This window comes from Falco naumanni, chromosome 13, assembly GCF_017639655.2.
Source record: "Falco naumanni isolate bFalNau1 chromosome 13, bFalNau1.pat, whole genome shotgun sequence".
Lineage (NCBI taxonomy): Eukaryota > Metazoa > Chordata > Aves > Falconiformes > Falconidae > Falco > Falco naumanni.
The window spans coordinates 3,938,353-3,961,660 of record NC_054066.1 but is presented as its reverse complement, the minus strand read 5'-3'; the positions used below and the strand labels follow the sequence as shown (position 1 = coordinate 3,961,660).

The window sequence follows — 23,308 nt, the reverse complement described above, 5'->3', positions numbered from 1 at the left end:
GTGTCACCTGCACCATCCCCACCCTGTACAAGGGGAAAACGCTTGTCACCAAGTCAGTCCCGTCACAGAGGCTGCGTATTTGACAAAAGCTGTGTTCAAAAGTGGCAGTTTCAGAGATGCCATCACTACCAGAGCGCGTCCCTCTCCGGGAGCGGGCAGATGTGCCCTACGTGGCGTCCCACTCCAGCGTTGCTCCCCCAGCCATGAATACGAGTAGCAGGTCTGACTTGGTGGAACATCAACATAACATCAGAAGCAGAGCCAAAGATAAAAGGCAAACAGTTCCAACTAGAGACCTCTTTTCTGCTGCCTGAAGGGCAGAAGAATGCAAGCCCAGCCTGGCCTGCAGGACAGGGAACTGAAGGAACCAGCAGAAAGCCCTTGCTCTCTGAGAAAATGTCCAGCATGGGCTAAACAAATGGTCAATGTCTTTAAATGCTTTCCTAAACCCAGGCAAAAGAACAGATTTAATAACCATTTCGGCTTCTCCCCATTGCACGGCAGAACATACTGTAATTTTGTTACGCAGTTAGCTTACAGAAGGCATTGCTGCAGGTGAGTTTGCAAGTCAGACAGTGACAGAGGCACCTCACAAAGCTGACATAATAACAATAAAAAAAAAAGCCTCCAAGTTTACTACTCCCACACTTACAGGTCCCATAGCCAGGAACACTGAAGGAAACACCTCTGTGGAGGAAGATACACTTTGAAGCAAGACTGGAAGACTGTGCCCCCTCCTCCTCTTAGCATCCTTAAAGCATTTCCTGAATACCAGCTCTCCAAGACCAGCATATTTGCAAACAGCCATTCATTCAGCCTTACCGTACCCATGTGTTCTTCTCAAGCTGCCAAGAAATTAGTAAAAAAAAAAATACCAGGGCAATCATTAGAAAAGCCTTCCCAGAAATCCAGGTGCAAATGCCTAACCCTTCCCCCAAACCCAAAGTTGAAATTTACACAGAAATTATACCGACCACAAACACCCAAAAATGGCTGCAGGGTTTCTTCAGCAGCAAAGCACACAGCACTTAGGAAGAACAGAGCAAACATACTGCCTCTTGCAATTTCTTCTAAGGTGAAACAGCTGTGACTAATGGAGCCAAAACCACTGACAGACAGGTGGCATTAGGTGAGAGCACTGATGAAACTCTGAAATCAGCTGTGGTCTTAATTCACTGCTTTCAGCATCTTAATCGAGACCAGTTCACAAAAGCAAAACAGGCTTTACTTTTAAGCCAACCTATTTGTGTTAGAGGCCAGATACAAAGCTGTTTGGTTAAAGCCTTTGGATCACCTGTAAAAGCAGGGCTTGTAACCATGATGGTGTCAATAAGAATAAACAGACAAGCTTCTCAGAAAATGAGGCCCGTATATAGAACAATTCTGCAGAAATGCCAGAGCACAGCCCACACTTTTCTCCAAAACAAGCTGCTTTGGCTTGTTGCAGTTATCAATAGCAACCTGAGCCCGAGAGTGGGCAAGCTCAGCTCATGCAGCCTCCGCAGTCTGAAGCGGGACAGAAGCGCAACGCGCTCACAGCGGGCTTTCACCAGGAGTCCCGCTCCCGCTGGGGGAAACAGACATCTCAAAAACATCTCCCTCGCTTCCTTCTCTGTTAAAAGCACATCACTGTTTGCTAAGATATAAGTGGGAAGCTCTTAATTCTGTTTTCGGGTGCGTAGGGGTGGGAAACATAAGTTTATAATATTAATAAATGTAGGCTCTGCAATCAGACCTTCCAGGAGAATTTAAACCAGGGACATTGACAAGCAGACTTGGAGCAAAAACAAGGAAAAGAAAACACCGATAGTTTTACATGCAAAATGTAATTAGCTGATGCAACCTCAGCCAAAATCTACGTGAGATTTAGGAAAGGATGCAACATTTACATGAATAATGAGAATATCCAGATCAACATGAGAGAACGAAGTTCACAAAATACAATCTCATTTCTTAGAGCATAAACTGACCTCTGGCAGCTGGATGTTGGAAAAGGCTCCTCAGGGCAGGCTGCCCCATAATTTCCTCCTTAATTTTACTGCACCGTCCTTTAAAGGACTGTTGCACACAGGAAACTAGATTAAATACAGGATCAGTCTGGACTAGCAGTTCTCTCTGTTTGGGGTAGTATATAGGGAGCTTTGTTAAGGAAGTCATGGACAGTGCACATTACTCTCATCTTTAATAACGTGGTGGTTAAGCACATTGCTTGAAAGCTAACATTGTATCAGCATAATAGCCGGTGTGGAAGATGACTTACAAGACATTTAATGATACAGAAAGTGGATGTAAGCCACACGGGGACAGTGCAAGCACTGCAAATATTCACTAGATGAGTTTGGTATAGCATAAACACAAAAGCAACCAAAAGGAAATAAAATCAGTTTTGTACAGTCTGCCGAGAAACTTCGATGAATCACCAAAGGCTGCAAAGCCAGCCTTCCAGACTAGGATTTGGTTCACTAGCATTTCAAAGTTACAGACCCTTTGACACTGAGTAAGTCTGGGCAGCCTGCACAGATCATCGTTGAAGCCCTCATCAGTGGTGCAAGCAACCAACCTTTTTATTACATAGCCCTGACAGCAGAAGTCATGACATGGCAGCCCTCTGGTAGCTCGAGTAAACATCAGGTTTTGAGTTTGCTACATTCTTCTAGAGCTGAAACTTTTAATAAGCAATAGAGATTCATGATTTTATGTCCACTGACCTCAGGGCTGATCCCTGAAAGACCACGTACGCACTGAGAACATGCAGTTTACTAGAAGCCTAGGTCCTAAATTTCTTGTTGGTGCCAGGCTACATCGCTTCTCTGGCAGCTTGTTCTTTTAATCATCATTTGAGAGTGTATTCTTGTCTTCATCATCAAGCATATCTTTTAGCTGTTGACGAGCAAACTCCTCAAATACCAACTCTGCTTCACTGAAATGGAAGAAACACAGGTCTTTCAAAATGATGTTAGCAATTTTTTATTTTTTTTATACCAGCAGACTAAAGGAGTTAAAGGAGACTAAAAAGACTACAGGAGGAGGAAGAGAAGCCTGGAGCAGACTCTGGTAATGTTTCCTCTGTCTTCAAAGGGACTTGGATCACATTCTCATTGGTGGTATTCTAGCTAGTATGAAAAGTAGTTGACTGAGCAAGTCAGGACACAAACTGAGGAGGTTTTAATCTGTACTGAATCACATCCATTGCAGCTAAATATTTACTAGCTAGCTGAGTAGACTGCAGCCTTGAAAGGGTCTTTGTCTAGAAATAAAATGTGAAACCTTTAAACCTTATTCCTTCTGTACTAAAATAGGGGCACTTGGTCAAATCTATTGAGTTTCTGAAACTTAGAGCTACAGAGCATGAGCTGACCACAAACACACCCCTCCCTCCAACCATAAGGCAAAACATGTTCTCTTGAACTAGTTTCACACGGTCGGTCATTGCTGTTCAACTGATAGCAGTAATTTGTCAAGCCACAGTAACTCACTCACTTTGGATTTGGGCTTGTATTCTGTGAACCCTGGAGGTTTTCAGACAGTTTTGAGGAGGTTTTTTTCCAAAGAGTTAACGCACAACTGCAGCTAGAATGTGAAATATTAAAGGAAACCTACCCATCCTTCCCTGCAGTCATCAGCATGCAATAAAAAAGGAAAAAAGACACACCAAGCAGTTAGAACAGTGGGTGCTAAAACCAGCAAAAATTTATAACAGTGACAAGCGGTAGGATTTGCAGCAATACAAGGAGAATTCCAGAAAGTTTCAAAATGTGCATACATGCACCTTAGAAAGCAAAACTTGGTCTCCCAAATGGAAAAGCACTCTAGCAACATTGCCTAAGACTCAGGCTGAGAAACGACAGGTTTTCCCATTCATACTTGCTAGCGGTCACAGCTGTGAGAGACATCTGTGCACACACTTCTACTCAGAGATGACAGTGCTTGCGTGCCATAATGTTAGTCTTAATTGGTCTGTCACTGTGATTTAAGTAGTCAGCTGATGAGAAGATGATGTTCTTGTTCAATAAACATGAAGGTATTAAAATCAGAGGTCAGAATACAGAAAGCCATAGGCGGTGTCTCATTAGATAGGTTGTGCACTTGAGGCAATACCCCTGATTTAATCTTTCCTTAAACATAATCCCAAGGCTTTTCGCACTCATGTTTCTTTTATGGGATCTTTGCTAGCCACACCATAACAAATCCTGCTTGCTAGCAGGATTCCTTGGAAGCTGCTTCAGCACAGCCTAAAATAAGCAGAACAGACTGTATTGCAGTGATGAAATGGGGGAAGGGATTTTTTTTGTTCTCACAGTTACTTTATCTTTAGCAAGCAACATTAACTTCACTGGCTTGCATCTCATGAGTTTAAGTCAGGGAGCAAAGCACACCTATGCCATCGTTCTACAGAAGTTGTAGGGATTCAGGATGCTTCAGGGATCCAGAGAACTCACTACCTGGAGAACTCCCACCCACAACGCACACTGAAATCAAGGGCAACAAGTGGCAACGAGCACTGCTGGAAACATCAGCACTGAAAGTGTGCTAAATGGGGCCACTCCAGTCAAAATGCCTGGAAGGCTGGACCGTGTAAAGGCACTCATGATGGTCTCCATCCAGACTCTGAAAGGATGGTTTTCTCTCCTCACAGAAGCCCAGCTGAAATCTGGAAAGTCTCAGGGCATGCACGCTTGACTGAAATGGATTTAAAATTAAATATTTAGAACTTTTTAAGTGTCCAACACATAAAGCATCATTATAATTTCATTTTTCCTCCAATTTTTATTCTTTAAATAGCCTGCTCTCTTTCCCCACTTTGAAGTACATTCATTACTATGGAAACAGTGACATCAATGATGTGGGTGAAGCTGAGTGAGATACCCACCAATGTGGTTTGAAGCCAGTTTTACAAAATGGGTTGAGGGGGGAAAACAGATGCTGTTTCAGTTGAGCATATGCTTGACTGTCAGATAAATGATTACTGAATCAATACATAGGTAGTGTGGCAGTAGAGAAACACTTATCCTGTAACTCAGATTAAGATTACATTTGAAGATGCACTACTTTACCTTCAGGCTGCTATACTGTATCGCATTTAACTGTTAAATGGCTACTTTTGCACCCCCAGGCAGGAGTCAGGCCCACTCCACAGGGTTCTCTTGCTCTCCGGTGGCTTATTGAATATTATAACATGGAAAAATTCTTGGGAAGCTGAAAAATGGGTAGACTTTTTCTTTTTTTAACTGTCATGCCAGCAATTGTTTTGGGAGTTGGGATGGGAGGGGGCTGTGTTCAAGCATCGATGAGGCTCCAGAACACTCTCTGCAGAGGGTTTTCTGTAAGCTTTTATTATGCAGCCACAGAAATGATTTCATATAATTAAAGTTGTGGCATATGGTCATTTTCATTATAAGCTTGCTTTTAACCTCTGTAAACTTGGGGGGGGGGGGGGTCAGGGGGATGTAGGCTGTGTTATTTTTCAAGATATTCAAGTGCTTTATGTAGTCACTCATTTCTGAAAGTTACACCACCAACACAGGGCAGGTAGAGCTTTACTAGTAAAGAGACAGAACATTCATGGGTTTCTTGAAACCAGCCCTTTCATGCAAGTTTAACAAGGGAGCAGACAAATGACCGTGTTTTGGCTGTTGTTCAACAAAAAGGACAGTTTCCAAGACATAGGCTCACAAAATGTAAAACATCAGGGGAAGGGCAGGAAAACCCCAGACCAAAGAACTCACGCTGAGACCACAGCCTTAAGAAAAACCCAGCAGGAGCTGCTGGGCTAACTGCTGACTGGGAAAGGTCTTGGAAGCATGAAGAGACACAGCCCAATTTTAATCTATCTTTAAAAGCAACAGATCTCTATAAGTTTTTGTCAACAGGCGGAAAAGACAGACTGCCAATGAGACAGGAGCTGCTTTGCCTAAAAATAACCCCCTGTGAACCACATGGGTCCAAAAATGGTTGCAAAACCAGCACACATGAAACATGCAAATGCTGGCCTACAAGGAGTCCAAGACAAGGAAGCCATAAATAAACACGGGAAAGGAAAGGTAGCAAGCCATTCCTTTTCTGTCTCCTCCAAGCACAGAAAAGAAAGATCAAGCAATCTGCAATAGCCATGGACTCTGACAGATCTACTTTTTCCTGAGTGATGAATGCTTCAGAGCTCGCGCACAGACAAATAAAAAGGGCAAAGCAATCTGCTGTGAAATAAAGCACACAGCAGCTGGTCACACTTGCCCCAGTTTGGCCCTAAAAACATTAAACCATGTTCTTGAGAAGCTTCTCTTTCTGAGGTTCTCTACACTCAAATCAGCCCTGCATGATTAAATATAGTGATGCTCTACATGTCTTATTTACTTTTGCCATAAATCACTTTAGCTAGAGAAGGGAAAAGGATATTACCCCACTGCAATGAATAAATAAAAATACATGGCGTTTTTTAATCTCACTTTAGCTTTAAATCTGTAAGATGGTTGCTTTGACTTCTTTCCTTTCCCCCAGCTGTATCTTAAGATGAAGTGACAGTCAAGTAAGCAGGGAGGCGCAACAGGCAAACTGGTTACTACTGACTCATCAGTAAAAACAAAAGGAAATGGAAAAAGAAGATAAGGAATGATCTCAAAATTCCCTATGCATGCACCCCTGCCTAACCCACTGTAGAGGCTGCTGCTGAAAGAAAAATTCCATCTTTTGGGGCCTTTGAGTGTCTAAACACTGTTTGTTGAAGCTCCATCTCTGCAATTAAGTCTTGATTTGCTTTATTCCCAATTAAATGGTATTTCACTAACGAAACATATTTCTCAGAGTTTACGAACAAAGGTGGTAGAATCAAAATTTTTAAAGCATGAACTTGCAATTGGGAAAAGTGATTAGGCACGGTGCACGGAAAACTACCAGCCAGTAAAGTTGGAAAGAGTTTTTTAGTTTACCAGCTTCATATGGGAGACTGTTTTATTCCCCATAATGAGCTCAGACACCACATTCCAGCACAGTTTTCAAGTCAGCTATGCAGGCTTCAGAGGAATTTTGTTGTGTTACACGATCTTTTTTTAAGAAAAAGCATTTATTTCTCAAGTTAACCATTTGTAGGGCTTTCCCATGGGATAGCTCCTGAAACTACCTGTATTGTTTCAGTTTATAAGAAACCTGCAATTTCCATTTATACAAAATGCATGAACCATAGCTGTCTTCTGACAGCAAGCTCCTAGAAGACTTTGATGTAGCAAACAATACGTGGGCTGTGCCTTTGGTAAGAGGATGTGTTGGGGGAAGCGATCTGAGAAATATTGCAGTTCTCCATTTCCCCTGTAAAGTCTTCTGCCCACATCCTTTTGAGCATACTATATAAAGGAGTATATCAGTCGTCCTTTGAAATTATCTTAAAAGGGAGAACTGACTTCCATTTTTCCTCATATTACAAATGCTTCTGCCAGAATTATCTGCCTGAAGCATAAGTAACAAAAAGAGAGTTGCAGCATTGTTAACACCAAAAAACATCATGTAAAAAAAATTCACACCATTCTAAAACTGCACAATTCTTTGCAGTTGTCTAAGGCTTTGGATGATCCTTGTTTGGAGCTTTCAAGCTTTTCTCTGTGCCCGTGGGGGCTCCCCTGTGCAGCCCTGAGCACCCCCAGCAGCACCTCTGCCCTGAGGGGCTCCCCAGGGGCACTGGATGGCCCTCACTGGCCACCGTGGCCATCGGGGTGGCCCCAGCCCCTCGTCAGGCTCCTGGGCAGGGGCACTGCTGCAGGGAAGTCTGAGAAGTGCTTCAGTATGTACAAGCTACCAGAAGAGACAGAAGACCCTTGGCCGAACCCACCTGAGATCACCATCAAGTGTGCGGCAGTGTCAGTGCTTTGCTGGCAGAGCTTCCCCAGGCTGCAGCATGGAAGGGAGCCCCGCGGCACGGCCAAAGCTACGCCAGCAACAGCATTTGCTTCACAGAAGCTTCTCCAAAGTGATCCAACCTTATTAGTCTTATGGGAGCAACACGGAGGACCCAATTTCCACCTCACAGGAGAGCTGGAGGCAGCTTTGGGCTGCACGCTGCTGTGGGGTGTCCGTGCTACTCCTCAGTGATGGGGCTGTCTCCTCTGTGGCCACAGCAGAAAGGCAGGGAGAGGGCAGTAAGCCTTGTGGATTTGTTCTGCAGGTGCTTCCTAGACTAACTGCACTACTCTGACGGGGTGTAACATGCACAAAATCTTCTCCTATAAGCGTGTTCTATGTCTATGCTAAGAGACCATGCTGGCACAGCTTACAGCAGGGTTCTTCCCGGTGAAAAAGAGTTTCCTACAGTGCAGTTCTTACAGGGGTGGAGAAACCTACCTTCCCCCACTCCAGCACATCCATAATTAGCAAACACTGATTTCCAACCACAGCAATTGCGCATGGAATAAATCACCACTGTTCTCTTCTCAGCACTTGATTCCTCCAACAAATTTGCACAATAAGGACTCAAGTCACCCTGTTCTAACGTTTCCAGTGAAGAACAAAGCACCTATCGAGGGATAAATCTTCTCACAGGTTCCATCATCATCTTCTAGTGGTCATGTTTGTAGAAACAGCAGCTTTAGGTAAGTTTGGGTGGGGAGGAGGAAAAAAGGAGGAGGAAAAAAGGAGGAGGAAAAAAGGAGGAGGAAAAAAGGAGGAGGAAAAAAGGAGGAGGAAAAAAGGAGGAGGAAAAGAGGAGGAGGAAAAGAGGAGGAGGAAAAGAGGAGGAGGAAAAGAGGAGGAGGAAAAGAGGAGGAGGAAAAGAGGAGGAGGAAAAGAGGAGGAGGAAAAGAGGAGGAGGAAAAGAGGAGGAGGAAAAGAGGAGGAGGAAAAGAGGAGGAGGAAAAGAGGAGGAGGAAAAGAGGAGGAGGAAAAGAGGAGGAGGAAAAGAGGAGGAGGAAAAGAGGAGGAGGAAAAGAGGAGGAGGAAAAGAGGAGGAGGAAAAAAGGAGGAGGAAAAGAGGAGGAGGAAAAGAGGAGGAGGAAAAGAGGAGGAGGAAAAGAGGAGGAGGAAAAGAGGAGGAGGAAAAGAGGAGGAGGAAAAGAGGAGGAGGAAAAGAGGAGGAGGAAAAGAGGAGGAGGAAAAGAGGAGGAGGAAAAGAGGAGGAGGAAAAGAGGAGGAGGAAAAGAGGAGGAGGAAAAGAGGAGGAGGAAAAGAGGAGGAGGAAAAGAGGAGGAGGAAAAGAGGAGGAGGAAAAGAGGAGGAGGAAAAGAGGAGGAGGAAAAGAGGAGGAGGAAAAGAGGAGGAGGAAAAGAGGAGGAGGAAAAGAGGAGGAGGAAAAGAGGAGGAGGAAAAGAGGAGGAGGAAAAGAGGAGGAGGAAAAGAGGAGGAGGAAAAGAGGAGGAGGAAAAGAGGAGGAGGAAAAGAGGAGGAGGAAAAGAGGAGGAGGAAAAGAGGAGGAGGAAAAGAGGAGGAGGAAAAGAGGAGGAGGAAAAGAGGAGGAGGAAAAGAGGAGGAGGAAAAGAGGAGGAGGAAAAGAGGAGGAGGAAAAGAGGAGGAGGAAAGAGGAGGAGGAAAAGAGGAGGAGGAAAAGAGGAGGAGGAAAAGAGGAGGAGGAAAAGAGGAGGAGGAAAAGAGGAGGAGGAAAAGAGGAGGAGGAAAAGAGGAGGAGGAAAAGAGGAGGAGGAAAAGAGGAGGAGGAAAAGAGGAGGAGGAAAAGAGGAGGAGGAAAAGAGGAGGAGGAAAAGAGGAGGAGGAAAAGAGGAGGAGGAAAAGAGGAGGAGGAAAAGAGGAGGAGGAAAAGAGGAGGAGGAAAAGAGGAGGAGGAAAAGAGGAGGAGGAAAAGAGGAGGAGGAAAAGAGGAGGAGGAAAAGAGGAGGAGGAAAAGAGGAGGAGGAAAAGAGGAGGAGGAAAAGAGGAGGAGGAAAAGAGGAGGAGGAAAGAGGAGGAGGAAAAGAGGAGGAGGAAAAGAGGAGGAGGAAAAAGAGGAGGAGGAAAAGAGGAGGAGGAAAAGAGGAGGAGGAAAAGAGGAGGAGGAAAAGAGGAGGAGGAAAAGAGGAGGAGGAAAAGAGGAGGAGGAAAAGAGGAGGAGGAAAAGAGGAGGAGGAAAAGAGGAGGAGGAAAAGAGGAGGAGGAAAAGAGGAGGAGGAAAGAGGAGGAGGAAAAGAGGAGGAGGAAAAGAGGAGGAGGAAAAGAGGAGGAGGAAAAGAGGAGGAGGAAAAGAGGAGGAGGAAAAGAGGAGGAGGAAAAGAGGAGGAGGAAAAGAGGAGGAGGAAAAGAGGAGGAGGAAAAGAGGAGGAGGAAAAGAGGAGGAGGAAAAGAGGAGGAGGAAAAGAGGAGGAGGAAAAGAGGAGGAGGAAAAGAGGAGGAGGAAAAGAGGAGGAGGAAAAGAGGAGGAGGAAAAGAGGAGGAGGAAAAGAGGAGGAGGAAAAGAGGAGGAGGAAAAGAGGAGGAGGAAAAGAGGAGGAGGAAAAGAGGAGGAGGAAAAGAGGAGGAGGAAAGAGGAGGAGGAAAAGAGGAGGAGGAAAAGAGGAGGAGGAAAAGAGGAGGAGGAAAAGAGGAGGAGGAAAAGAGGAGGAGGAAAAGAGGAGGAGGAAAAGAGGAGGAGGAAAAGAGGAGGAGGAAAAGAGGAGGAGGAAAAGAGGAGGAGGAAAAGAGGAGGAGGAAAAGAGGAGGAGGAAAAGAGGAGGAGGAAAAGAGGAGGAGGAAAAGAGGAGGAGGAAAAGAGGAGGAGGAAAAAAGGAGGAGGAGGAAGAAAAGCAGCGCCAAAGCAGCGCCAAAGCAGCCGTGGGTTTTTGTTTGAAGCCCATGCAGCTCAGCCCCAGCATTGAACGGCCGGCATAATTTGTGTTCAATAGCTGCTTCAGATGCTGCCCAAGAGCTTCTGATTTAGCACAAGAACCTTGCAGCTTCTGTAAGTTCACTATTAGAGAACAGAGCCAGCCAGGCCTGAGGAAGTGGGAGGAGAACACATATGCTAAAGACAGCCTGCAGTTTTGGCATCTGATCCCAAGCTCCTTACACTGCTTTAAAGTTCCCACACTTCCATTTACTGACCTGACTCTGAAGAGCCATTCCTCTCAGATACCCACTGAGCATGAAGACCACAACACAGACACTGCTGCCAATGCCAAATCAAGGTAACGGGGACTCTAAAAATCATGAACAGTTTTACCACCTCTTCATTCTTCTTAAAAGTATTTTGCTTTTTACAATACTCATGTGTCTTAGGTGTTTTCTGCGACAGATGCCTGTTTGCTGTATTGGATTCTGGCTGGGAATTGCTAACGGCTTTATTCAGGACATTTTGCATAGTCATGAGATTCAGCTATGCAGTGCTTCCTCAAGCCCCTGTGCTTTGAGCTGTGATTCCATAGATGAAAAACAAAAAGGGAAACATGGCTCATTTCCACCCACCCTGGCCCACCTTAGCATCCCTCCTCCCTGTTATTTTGTACCTTGAGGTTGATAAATATAGACACACACAAGCATATATATTCACACACAGAACTGCCCCCATACTGGACCCTTGTAGATTTTAAAGGCTTCCTGTAGAAGAAATTACTACAAGCCTTGCAATGGCAAAATTTCACCCGAGCGTTAATGAAGAAAGGCAAAAACCAGGGATAACTGACCTGCTGTGGTCTTCTCCTCAGGTTTAGGGTGCATGAGACGAAATGGCAGCTCTGTGCCCACTTCACTTTGGGGAGAAGAGAGAATGCATCAGATCCACAGCTCTACTCGTGCCTGGTTCAGTTCCCCTCTCACCTTCACCCACTCTTTCATCTTTTCCTAACAATAATTTTCCCCTCAAAAAGAGTTAAACTCCAATTTCTCCACAAATATCTTGTGCATATCCACTTTAATAAACTGGGTTTATTATGTGCTGAATGTACTTGCACGTACATAAAATCAAAAATTTTTTTGTAATTGCTTCATTTTCGCAGCTGAATGCACAAACTTTTTACTTCTATCATCTCAAAGGTTAGTTAGATTTTTCTAGGGAAGCGAGAAAGGGAATCGAAAAGAGAGTAAAGAGACAAATTAACAACTACAGATGCATGGTCTGAAAAGGAAGATGACATTTACCTGGAGGTGAGGTCTCCCAGCATGCTACAGAACAAAACAAGGAGAAAAACACGAGCATATTTAGTGCCTTTCCATTCTGGTACTCTATCAAATGCCTTTTTATTGGTGGACTATTGAAATCACCTTCTTCACATACTCTTCTCTACTTGCCACAAAGCATAACACCCAAATAAACTTCTTTTTTAAAAAAGAAAATTTTCATTTTGCATGTCCTTCCCATGGAGAACGAGCCTAAATTTTTGAAATCCTGACCAAGGGTTGGATATGGCTCCTTTTCTGAGAGCCAAAGGGCAAGGGCAACTGAAGAAGGCATGGTCATTTTATCACACTTTAGGCAAATAATTGACTCATTTTTATACTAGAAGGAATTACAGATGAATGAAATGCAAATGTAAACAGTGGCTATCATCAGCTGAGAATTATTATCCTTGTCCTCTTTTGCACTGTATGCTGGGAACTAGCTCACGTTGATAACGTCGGTTTCTCCCAGAAAGCTGGCTCAGTACAGAACCTGAGCTACAGTATTTATGACTCTCAGGCAGATGTCTCTACCTTCTGCTCTGGGAGAACAAGAACACCAAGATAAAGGTTCACACCACGTTTCACTTCAGTTCTCACAAAATATGGCTTTGAAACAAAAAAGTGCAACGCAAACCAGAGGCTCATACTGCAGCTGTAAAGTCATATGGTATTTAAGGAAGGTAACCCAAGCCCTCTGGCTCAGGACACCTTCTTTGGATAGGCCAAGACAGATTTCCAGACGATTTATGCTTTAGAGGGAGCCTCATGTCCTACAACATATGCCCTTTCTTTTGGGGCGGACTGTCCTGTACTCTCCCGCCTCATCAGTGAAGAACACGCACTCCCCTCTCTATGCAGATGTAGCAAGAAATCCGTTAGTCTTACCCTGGAATAGTGAGCTTCACTTTGACCTTGTAGGAAACCAGAATCCCCATCACTGTCTTGTCTATTCCATCCTTAATACTACCAGAGAAAACAGACAGCAGTGTCAGGCAGCACAGCAACATAGCAAGAGTACATGGCTGGAGCAAGAACTAGGTGAAGGTCCTGCTCTCCTGAAAGCAACAGAGGAGACAAGCCTCAGGGACAGCTAATGCCTCTCCAGGTCTGTGATCACTATTCACCCTGAGTAAACATGATCTGGTAAGTAATGCAGCTTGGATGCGCCCCTCTGGACACACATTTACAGGTACAAACTCCTGATACAATTGTCTCCGCTTCTTTATTACCCTCCACTACCTGGGACCATTCAGAACTCTACTCACATAGTACTAGAAGCCAAGTTGGTGTCCTCGTCCTTTAGCTTCCCATCCAGAGCTATTTCCCGTGTCTCCCGATTATTTGCTAGCAAGGGCAAAAGTGTCAGTGTCTTGGTCAGGGTGCTATTTGGCTGAACCTTTTCCCTAAAAATAAGCAGGTGAGAGAAGGAAGGTGACACACTGACTTGTGTTATACACCCAACCAAGAGAATTTCAAAACAGATTACAAAGCTGTCCAAAAGAAGTGGAATTTTTCTGTCCAAATTTAGTTGTCTACAATGCAGGTGTCTACATCTTAACTAGTAAAAAATTCCCTTTGTAATCAGCAGAAACAAGCACTTGCAGAAAACAATTAATTTCACATTAAGGCAGACTTCTAAAATAGGTCAAAACTATGCTGCAGACCTCTACATTTGGACAAAAGGAATCCTATTTGAGAAGGCCAGTACTCATTGCAAAACATGTCCCTAAGCTACAGAGCAAAACACCAGAAAAATAAAAAGTGGCCGGGTGTGTCCAACCCTCCTCAGAAAGCCAAGTCCAACGCTGCACTGCCACTGCAGCACAAAAGAGCAAGTGACTCTCTACCATGGCAATAGGCTCAAGGTTTTCATGGGCCTTCTAAGGCCAGAAGAAACGAAATGAGACTGTGTGAAAAAGACTGACCTCAAGCTAGAGCATCCAGGACTTCCACCCAAACAGCAACACCTTTCAGAAAAATGCTGCACCTCTATTTAAAGATTTCAAGCAATGTGGAGCCTTCCGCAGTCCCTGCTAAGCTTTCCTAGTTGGTAATTACTCTGCAAACCGCTGCTGCAGCCTCCCCATTCTCTGAAAAAAGCTGCATTGGTCCCTGCTGGCTATGTGAAAGGTAGACCAGCTGCAAGCAGTGAGTATGGGTGGTGTGGGACATGGACACCACCCCCCCGCCCAGGTAAGAGAAGCAAGCACTGTAACAGCAGACAACCGCCAGACTCTAGCTAGGAGTTCCTCCCTTTATTGAGGAGGGGAAGGATAATTAAAAGGGTGTGAAGGTGCAAGAAGGGATAAGCAGACCATCCACTCACTGTGCTTCCTCAGCAGCTACCACTTTTGTATAGTAGTCACTGGAGTACAAAACCACATTGGCAACCTGCTCCACTGAGCGAGAAAGGAGAAAGCGGACAATCAGTTGTGCACACGCATCAGAAACAACACAGCTGCCCTGCCCCGAGTCTCGGGAATGACATGATTAGAACAGCAGGAAAACCCAGCAAATTAGAGCCTGAAGGGGGACCACCGGACCAGACAGCCTGATGTGGATAGAGACCAACAGCGTACAAATAACCAGTCCATCTTCCCTGAAAGGCACCTGGACTTGATTTGGAGATGACAAAAAGTCAATAACCCACAGTTTCCCTTGGGAGCCTGTTCTTTCCATTATAAAGATTTCCCTCCTTCTTCTCTAAGCCACGTGCACTTTTATTTCTGTTCATGGGTCTCTCTTGCGTATTTATAGTCCATGCACTTGCATTCAGGAGACACCACCATCGAGCAGGCTGCAGTCAAGAGCCTGCGATAGTAAATGGCTTATACTCTCCAATCAAATGCCCCCCAAAAAGTAATTCTGACTGAAACGCTGGTAAGGAGAGAATCTGGGGACCAACAAGGTCTCTTTAAGCCTGACGGAGGCGTGTCAGCCTAAAAAATATTTGGGAATCACTACAGAGTGCATCCAAGATGGGCACCAAATTGGCTTTTTCTGCTATAGAGTTGTAACAAGCTCAGGAATTTTGATCCCTCCCTGCCTTCTCTTCTCTTTCTCATCCTTTGTCTCTCAGACTGTCTTCCACAGGTCCAAGTGCAATGACGCCTGTGGGATGAAAACATGCAGTGCCACAAATAAAACACAGGCACAGTACTGAAACTCCTCTGAAACTCAGCCCCTGCCCTCAGCTTCCTTGGGAGGAATTACACCATCAGTGGCAGAGTGGCTGTTTCTCGCATTGCCAGACATTTCTGAAACCCCAAGCAAAATGGTATGCAACCTGGGCACCTTCGCCGTTAGCAGGAGCATCACATGGACAGGGCAGCACTTCCAACTGGCCTCCCAAAAGAGGGGGCTTTTCCCCCACAGCACCTGCCTTGCCCGCTGTAGGTGCCAGACCCTTTCTCTTTATGAGAGGGGACATAGCAGTGCCTGAAATTAAGTCATATAAACAACCATGAGAGTCAATAAAGAAGCTGCGGTGTTTCACTTGATGAACAGCAAAGAAACAGCAACAGACAGGGTGAAGGGAAAAATTCCTGACTTGTCCCAGACTGCCTGCCTAAGCTGTTGCAAGCACTAAATTCTGGCTGTCTTTCAGTTCTCTTACCATTCAGTCTTCTTGCCCTCAAAGAATCCCGAGCAACCATAAAAACATACCCTGGGCTTTGATCTTCTTCACTGTTTTCTCTGTACTGTTGTTGATGGTGATAGTGACTGCAATGGGCTCACCATGGTAGTACACCTAGAAGGAATTTGATGCTCAGAAATCCAGCCAGGAGGCTTCTCCCAAGCCCTAAACCTCTCTAGTCACCCCAGATTAAATCTCACAGAGGCCAGATAAGGCAAGATGACCCTTCCCAATGATTCATGGCCCTTCCTTCAATGATTTATTTAGTCTCAAATGCATCTGGTAATGGGGTCTCAGCCTTCCCTAACAGCACCTACTGACAGAAATGACATTAGAGCTCTCAAGTGCTGCAACAAGTCAGTCTGAGCTGAGACGGTTCAAGTTACAAATGGATGTAGCTGCTTTGGGCAGGAAAATGCATACTGGTGTGCCGGTACTGCGATGTCCACAGCCCCCGGGCGAAACCCTCACCTCTTTACTGAGGCAAGCTTTCAAGTATAATGGCTTGTTGGACATGAAGAACTGCCAGGTGGTCTCCGTACAAGGTTGGGGTCCTGGTTCATCTGGAGCATATTGCACCTTACGGATCAGCAGACGTGCAGAGTTCCTGGGAAGCAGCAGAGGACAACATCGTGGTACTTTGCACTTGGCAGAGGCAGGAGTTCTGCATTCACACGTGCTTTACACTCAAGAAGTCCACTGACAAGTGGGGCAAAGCTGAACAAGCAACCAAGGTACGTTACTGAACCACCCCCACCCCCTTTAAGAAGGGCAAAGCTGAAGACAGACACGTTCTGTTACCTCTTATGAATTCTCTCTTCCACATTCTCTGTTGAGAAAGCCTTTACCTCAAAGTCCACCCCACAGGTCTGCCAGAGAGAGGAGACAGCTGTGAAATCAGTGTCAGAAGTCAAGAAGCCAGATGTTTAAATACCTTTCAGTACATCAGAAACTGACGGACTTCTGCCAACTGCAAATTCTCCTGGCCTCCCACCACTGGAACAGAGGTCCTTGCCAACTGGTGTGGCAGCATCCACCTACTCCATGCTGCTTCTGATAAATGAGGCTTAATTCCCAGCCTTTGTCAGATGGCATCCCCACTCCTGAAAGGCTCGGTCACAGCGTGCTGCAGGTTATACGAGTGACCAGCCTGCAAGGGTCTCCAGTCCACCTCAGGTTTCTGAACTGAATTTCTAAATTGACTTTGTAATGCCAATACCTGACCAAGGGTCCAGGTCAGTCTTCTTTCCAAACATCTAAGGAGTGGGAGTGATCAGGCCAAGCTGACCTTTGCTTTAACAGGTTTATACCACCACGGGACATCCGTGAGTCCCAGATAACTCTCTACAAAGCAACAGAGGAATTTTTGCCAGAATATCATTCCTTGGCAAAAAATACAGCTTATCCCTGTTGCACTGGATTCTACAACCTGCATCCCAACTTGCCCAGCTGTTAGCCTAGCTCTGTGGTTCACAGAAGCACCAAGTATAAAGGGAATATTTTAATTGGTGTCAGAAACCTCGCAGAACATCTCATTATCTGATATCTGTTACTCCGGAGGTTTTGTTTACTTTACACACATGTGCAAGCCAGCCCTTCTCTGCATTGGTTTTAATTCAGACGCAGGTTTTAACACATGCTATTTATAGCAATCTATGAGACTTTAAGCAGCCTTTTTCTCTCATGTAGCCTGACAGCTACAATCATTTCATGTGCAGCCAACCCACAAATCATGTGGTACCCTTCAGGAAACTACAAGCACTGCAAATGAAGACTAGATTCCCCTTCTTCTTCTGAGAACTTAAAATTCCAACTCTGTGGCACACGCTTGTAGCTCTTCAGCCAGGTTCCTGACATTTGTGGCATAGCACAGTCAAATCCAGTACCACCTTCTTCTACTCTCAAGCTAGCCAAACAAATTCACATGAATTTTTCCACTCGACTTTCCTCAACCATGATAAGCACAAGTGTCACATTGGTCTCACCTTATCAACATCACGAGGTGCAGGCTGCAGACAGACTGAACAAGGCAGGTAATCTGGGAACTGTGGGAGGAAGAGAAAAATATCCCAAAGCAATATTACCCAGATACTCTAGTTAACATATTGTTTGCAAAAGGTACAAAGCAATCCTGAAGACAACAGGTCACTCACTGTAATGTAACCCTTTGAAGTTCTAGCTAAGATGGAGGCTTTAATATACTGGGCCTTATCTTGCCTTGTCCAAACAAGTCCCTCTCTTCCAAAAATACTTTAATAGTCAAGAAAGGAAAGAAACAAAAGAGAAAGAAACAAGTAAAAAATGTCCAGGCACATGAAGCACGTAGTTTAAAAATCAAACAGAGCCCTAGAGACACAGCTTAAAGTAGAAGCTGCAACATCTGGCTCCTCGCCCAAGATAATCAATACAGCTCACACAGGCTTCGAGCTGGAGCAAAGCATCGCTCCGTCAGAAACACAACTAAGTCCATGAGGACCAGCCAGTACCCAGTTGCTCCTGGCCTGGGCAACTCCAGACATCAGCTGGGGAGGTTGCAGAGCAGCTCATGGAGACCAAGCGCTAACACCCTATTAGTGACTCAAGATTTTGAAGATCACTAGACTGTATCCGAGTGGTAATAACATCACGGCAGGTACCAGCCCATTCAGCAGAATCATTCAAAGACCTATTTGTTGCTATAAGAGAGCATGTAGTTTTCGAACCTGGATCTTCCTAGGCAATGCTAAGGCAGACGTGTCACTGACAGTACTGGAAGCATATCCTGTCAGAATCAGAATTTGGCAATGAGCTGTTATTTGTTGACAACATCTGGTAAAGAGCTTTTCATCTGCTTGTTTGATCCATAAAATTTTTAAAGAGAGGATTTGGCACTTCCTCTGTGAGCACTGAGGCAATGGTGCAACATATTCCAGCCTCTCAGGAACGGGAAGACGGAGCTATATAGGGCTGTTGCTAGCATAAAGCCATTGCATGTTTCCTTGCCTTTTCAAGGAAAGCACTTTTCACATGCAGCTAAAAACTTCTTGCACTTTACCACTTAGGATGTTAAGAAAAAAAAATTGGTGCGTTGCCTGTCACTCATAACTGGAGCTTTGCATAACATGAATCTTCTATTAATCCCCGTCTTCAGTCCCTCACTGGGTCTCAGCAGCCTGGTAATAACAGACAAGAGGGTCGGAGGCTCTTATGAGATACTTACTGTAAAGAAAAAGGGATAAGCATTTTTTCCCAGCTTCTTCAGCAGAGATTCTTGCAAGTGGGAAAGAGACTCTGGCTTGTCAGCAGGTGGGTACACTTGGACCCTAGAGAAGAACAGGTCCCGTCGAAAGGTCAGGCCCATCACATCAATGTCTTCCTGGCCATACCGGAAAGCACAGGTCAGGGACACATACACTGGAACAAAGCACATGACAGGTAAAGCATGCAGCAGGCTAACAACGCAGCCAGGGTGGATGTAAAATCCTCCTGCAATACAGAGTCAAGGAAGCTTGTTTCAACACTGTTGTATAACCCAGTAAGTGTTTATACCATATGTAAGAACATGCATTACATTGATTAAGAAGCCCATTCACTGGGGAAGAGTTACATTTGTACCCTTAAAAAAAAAAGGTGCTCTCTCAGCACCTCACTTCAAAAGAGGACTAGCAATCTCTGAAATACACATTGCATAAAACCTCAGACCTTCTTTCCCCTTGATAAGTGCAGGATCCACCAATACAACACCATCTGAAAAAAAGGAAAAAAATAGGAAAGATTAACGGAGGATAATCAGGGCTGAGAGAGCAGGAAGGGCAGCATGTATCCGTGCAGACTTACCTACAGGTTCCACATTCCCCAAGTTGTCAATGAAGTCCCGTTTTCCCAGGTAGATGGTCAGCTGTAGGGAGATGACCATGGATGAAGTACGAAGTGGTGATGGTCGTGTGTTGGTGAGGGGGGAATGCTATAGAGCTATAATCTTGTTGAGATCAGAACAATTTCAATTTAAACAGAATATTATTTTTTTTTCCAGCAAACATACAATCCCCACCAGACTCAACAGGATTATTCACATGCTTCAGGACACAAGAACTGAAGACCTGATGTAGACTAGCTCCCACAAGTGCAACATAAATACTTGTGCATGGGACAAAACTATAGATTTAAAAATTTTTGGTGCCATCAGGTTGGAAAGATAATGAATCAGCTTTGTTTTAAACATTTATTAGCAGGAGCACAACCCAGGAGGAGTATTCCTCTTGTATTACAACATACGAGAAGCTTGTCCTATAAACTCTGTTTACACCACCTCCTCAAACTTAGCACTAAATACAGTTCATGGTCCTTCAGAAAAAAATAACAGAGACAGGAAAGAGCTTTCTAGTAAGTCTCCAGTCCGACCATAAGTACGTCTCATACCTGCACAAACCAATCATAATGGTACTTACAGCTTTGTCACGGGTGCTTTTTTTGAAGATAACTTGTTTATGTGAGCTAGCATTCTTCCCACTTGTCCCCGTCTTTTGAGACTCTGGGCAGCTCATGGTCAAAGATGGGTATGTGACTGTGGGTGAATGATGCTGTTCTGCCCCAAAATGTCCTGGGAAAGATGTCAGAAAAAAATAGGTGTATGAGACAAAAGCGGAATTATACTGGGTGGGTGAAGCATTGTACTCCCATGTGTAGTCTACCAAAGACTATTTCAATAGATATGCAGGCACAACACAGAAGGTAGGTTTCTTTCCATTTTAGCAGTTTCATAAAAAAAACCCACAAACACATCTATTTAAAAACAGATCTTCAGAAACATTACAAAAGATCAGTAACTCCTTTTAATTTATATTAAAAAATAAGTAGACTAGTATACAAAAGATCAATAACTCCTTTTAATTAATATTAAAAAATAAGTAGACTAGTAAAAAAGTCTGGAGGGGAAGAAATAGCTTGGCCTTTGCAGAGAGGTTTGTAGACAGTAATTTTGTGAAGATACCTGTAAGAGTACAGATAAAGGTAATCTGATCAAGGTACATGGATTTTGAAATGGTACCTCAAGATTTGTCATCAGAGGCTCTAAATTGTCACGAGATAAGAAGGTAATTCCACTCATTAATAAAGGCATAAAATACATGAAAGAAAGAATATCAGCACACATGAGCTTTGGGTACTTTTGGGGGATTTGTTTGGTTTTGCTGGTTTTTTTTACCATTGCAAGTATACAACAGCACAGCATCACCTGTCCTGGGACATTTGCTATGGAGCACATTCTTGAATGAATGGAAAAAAGCCTAGATAAAGAGCAAACAGCCTGCCCACAGACATACAGCTATTCTGGATTCCCAAAAATAAACCTGTCTCTGTTAAGGAGGAGTGCTTCACGATGCAGATTAGATAGGTGATGAAATACCACATATTCTATAACAGTTAAAAGTATTGTAGTCAAAAGAAAATACAACTATAGCCTGACATGCGGAGTTGTACTTGGTATCATTTAGGAAAAATGTCTTGACACAAACAGAGAAGTTATTAGCAAATAAATCAAAAACACAACAGAGAATGCCACATACCATTTCAGAACTTGTGTACCACATGCTCAGCCTAAGACCTAGAAAGCTGGTATGTATCAGTAAGGAGTCAGACAGAGCAAACCCGGAATGAGAACTCTTCTGTCCTACTGTATTTTCTTAAATCAGAACCAAATGCAACCCATTATTTGTAGGATATTGCTGAGCTCAAAGCGGAACGGACCTTAGGAATACAACAGTCCCATACCTGCCCAGAAAGGTAACAATTGTAATTAGGGGTAGGAGACAGCTTGTACCCAAGGAAAAAACAGGTGAAAATAAGATTCTTGGTGGGGGGTGGACACGACATGACACAGGACGAAGAGGATGGACCAAAAGGACACAACAGATCTCCAGAAACCCCGGGTGGTAAAAGCAGAAAGACATTAGTTTTTCACTTTGTCATAAATTATAAAACAGCAGCATCCAGTTCAGACAGCAAATTCAAAACAAAGTGAATAATTTCCCCACATAGCCCAAGATTCAGGAGTACAGTGTGACTGCAGAAGGCTCTGGAAACCACCAATATGAATTGATTCACAGATTAGACGGGTTCACAGGGAAAAGGCTTTTGGGAGATGTTGGACAGGATGATCCAAGGTGCAACCTTCACCCCATAAGACTCTGAAGCTGAGGAGCAGCATCAGGAAAGGATGATGCTACATGTGCCCTGTTCTTACACGTCTCCCTGTTGGACCCCCATGAAGGAGTATACCGTGTTAGACAGACTGCTGGTCTGAGGGTACAACTGTCCTTGCAGTTTGCTTCCTTTCTATTTCTCTGCTTGCTTTCCCATTTTAAAGCTATTTCAAGAGTAGAAACAGTTTCTAGGGTCTATTTGCACACAACAAGCTGTGGAAAAAGGAAGTTCTTCCCTTCTTAGAAAGCTAGAAAAAACGTAAGGTAGAGATTAGAGAAAGACTTTACACATTTAAGAATTTCTATTTTGCATGAAGTATAGGTAGGCCAAGTTCAAGTCCAGAATGGCATTTGCTGCTGAGCGGACACCGCACTCACGCTGTAATCCCAAATAAACAAACCAGTAAATAACATTAAATACCTTGTTACGTTCCAGATGCCACAGGAGCTGCCACAGAACAGAGACGTGAACTTCTAAACTAGTGAAGAAAGGTGAAGTTTTTACACAGCTGTGTCCTATGCTCCTTCGCATTTATCTGAGGGAATCACTAACCTCTTCGCAAACAAGGAGGACAATTTGTAGTGGATTTGAAAGCACGTCTCTAGTTGCGTCCATCCAGGATTTCAGGAATTAATCCTCCTCCAAGAGCAAATATTGTACCTGGGCTAAGATTCAACTGTAAAGTGGTTAAGTCAGCAACATAAAGCATTACCTAAGGGAGCTCAGATTGTCGGTGAAGAGGTCTACAATGTCATACACAGTTTGTAAAGACTACAGACCTACATAGAACAGGACGGTTACTGAAAGCAGCTTTAGAATAAAGCTCTTTCTCTGTCTTCTCCTTCCTAGGGTTGCAAGTCGTCCAGCTTCATAAGCTGAACAGACAAGAGCCATTTATGAAAAAGGGAGTTTATAAAACACCAAATCAAGTCTCTATAAATAGATGCCATTATGAAGGACTACCAAGCACTGAGAACATTATTCTTCTCATAATCACTAAGCGGTTTATCTATTATTGCTACACCAACTTTCCAATTGGCACGCTGATGCAAAACAGTATGTTGCTAGCTAGTACCCCTCCCCTCAATTTACTTACAGAATAAGGCACAACATCCAAGATGTAAGACACATGAACAAGATTTCAATCAGTTTAGCTTTTCTGTTCATGAATGTCCCAAGAATAGCTTCCCCCTGCCCCCCCGAATTTGGTCTTGATATTATGCACAACAATGTGTGTAATTTTTGGCTTGCAAGCTGCATTAACAGCTGTAGCTTCCCTCTGTGCTGCATCTGTTAGTTTGATTAGAAAGACCACGATAGCCTCTCCACTTGCCAGCCTGAGCAGCACCCTCCATTTCAGGCAATCTTGCAGTCATAAATCAAGCTTGCTTTTTGCAAACAAACACCAACATTTGCTTGAATATAGTGGCCTGGGTACACAAATTATTCAAA

General features: G+C 44.1%; 1 protein-coding gene across 2 annotated transcripts; it reads right to left on the bottom strand.

The window, feature by feature from the left end:
• Positions 1–493: 493 nt before the first annotated feature.
• Positions 494–22,504, bottom strand: SAG (S-antigen visual arrestin). Of its 2 annotated transcripts, none has more exons than XM_040612699.1 (16): positions 22,277–22,501; positions 20,104–20,255; positions 19,493–19,553; positions 19,358–19,402; positions 18,876–19,069; positions 17,662–17,721; positions 16,478–16,545; positions 16,148–16,283; positions 15,706–15,790; positions 14,366–14,438; positions 13,305–13,442; positions 12,925–13,002; positions 12,019–12,042; positions 11,565–11,629; positions 3,601–3,610; positions 494–2,920 (listed from the first exon to the last, which is right to left on the bottom strand). In XM_040612699.1, exons 2-16 carry the CDS (start codon positions 20,197–20,199, stop codon positions 2,827–2,829), a joined length of 1,227 nt encoding a protein of 408 aa, XP_040468633.1. In that variant the 5' UTR covers positions 20,200–20,255; positions 22,277–22,501; the 3' UTR covers positions 494–2,826. The 2 variants fall into 2 exon arrangements, with proteins under 2 accessions (XP_040468633.1, XP_040468634.1); XM_040612700.1 differs by lacking the exon at positions 494–2,920 and adding an exon at positions 3,027–3,113 and having other exon boundaries at positions 22,277–22,504.
• Between the last annotated feature and the right edge of the window lie 804 nt (positions 22,505–23,308).

What these genes read in the sequence shown, in the direction of transcription:
- SAG (XM_040612699.1), bottom strand. Translation starts at nt 20,199, where the DNA reads ATGAGCTGCCCAGAGTCTCAAAAGACGGGGACAAGTGGGAAGAATGCT. An exon ending in GTAGCTGCTGAGGAAGCACA is followed by an intron (nt 13,443 to 14,365) that starts GTGAGTGGATGG and finishes GCTTATTTTTAG; the next exon opens with GGAAAAGGTTCAGCCAAATA. An exon ending in AACTTGGCTTCTAGTACTAT is followed by an intron (nt 13,003 to 13,304) that starts GTGAGTAGAGTT and finishes TTTCTCTGGTAG; the next exon opens with TATTAAGGATGGAATAGACA.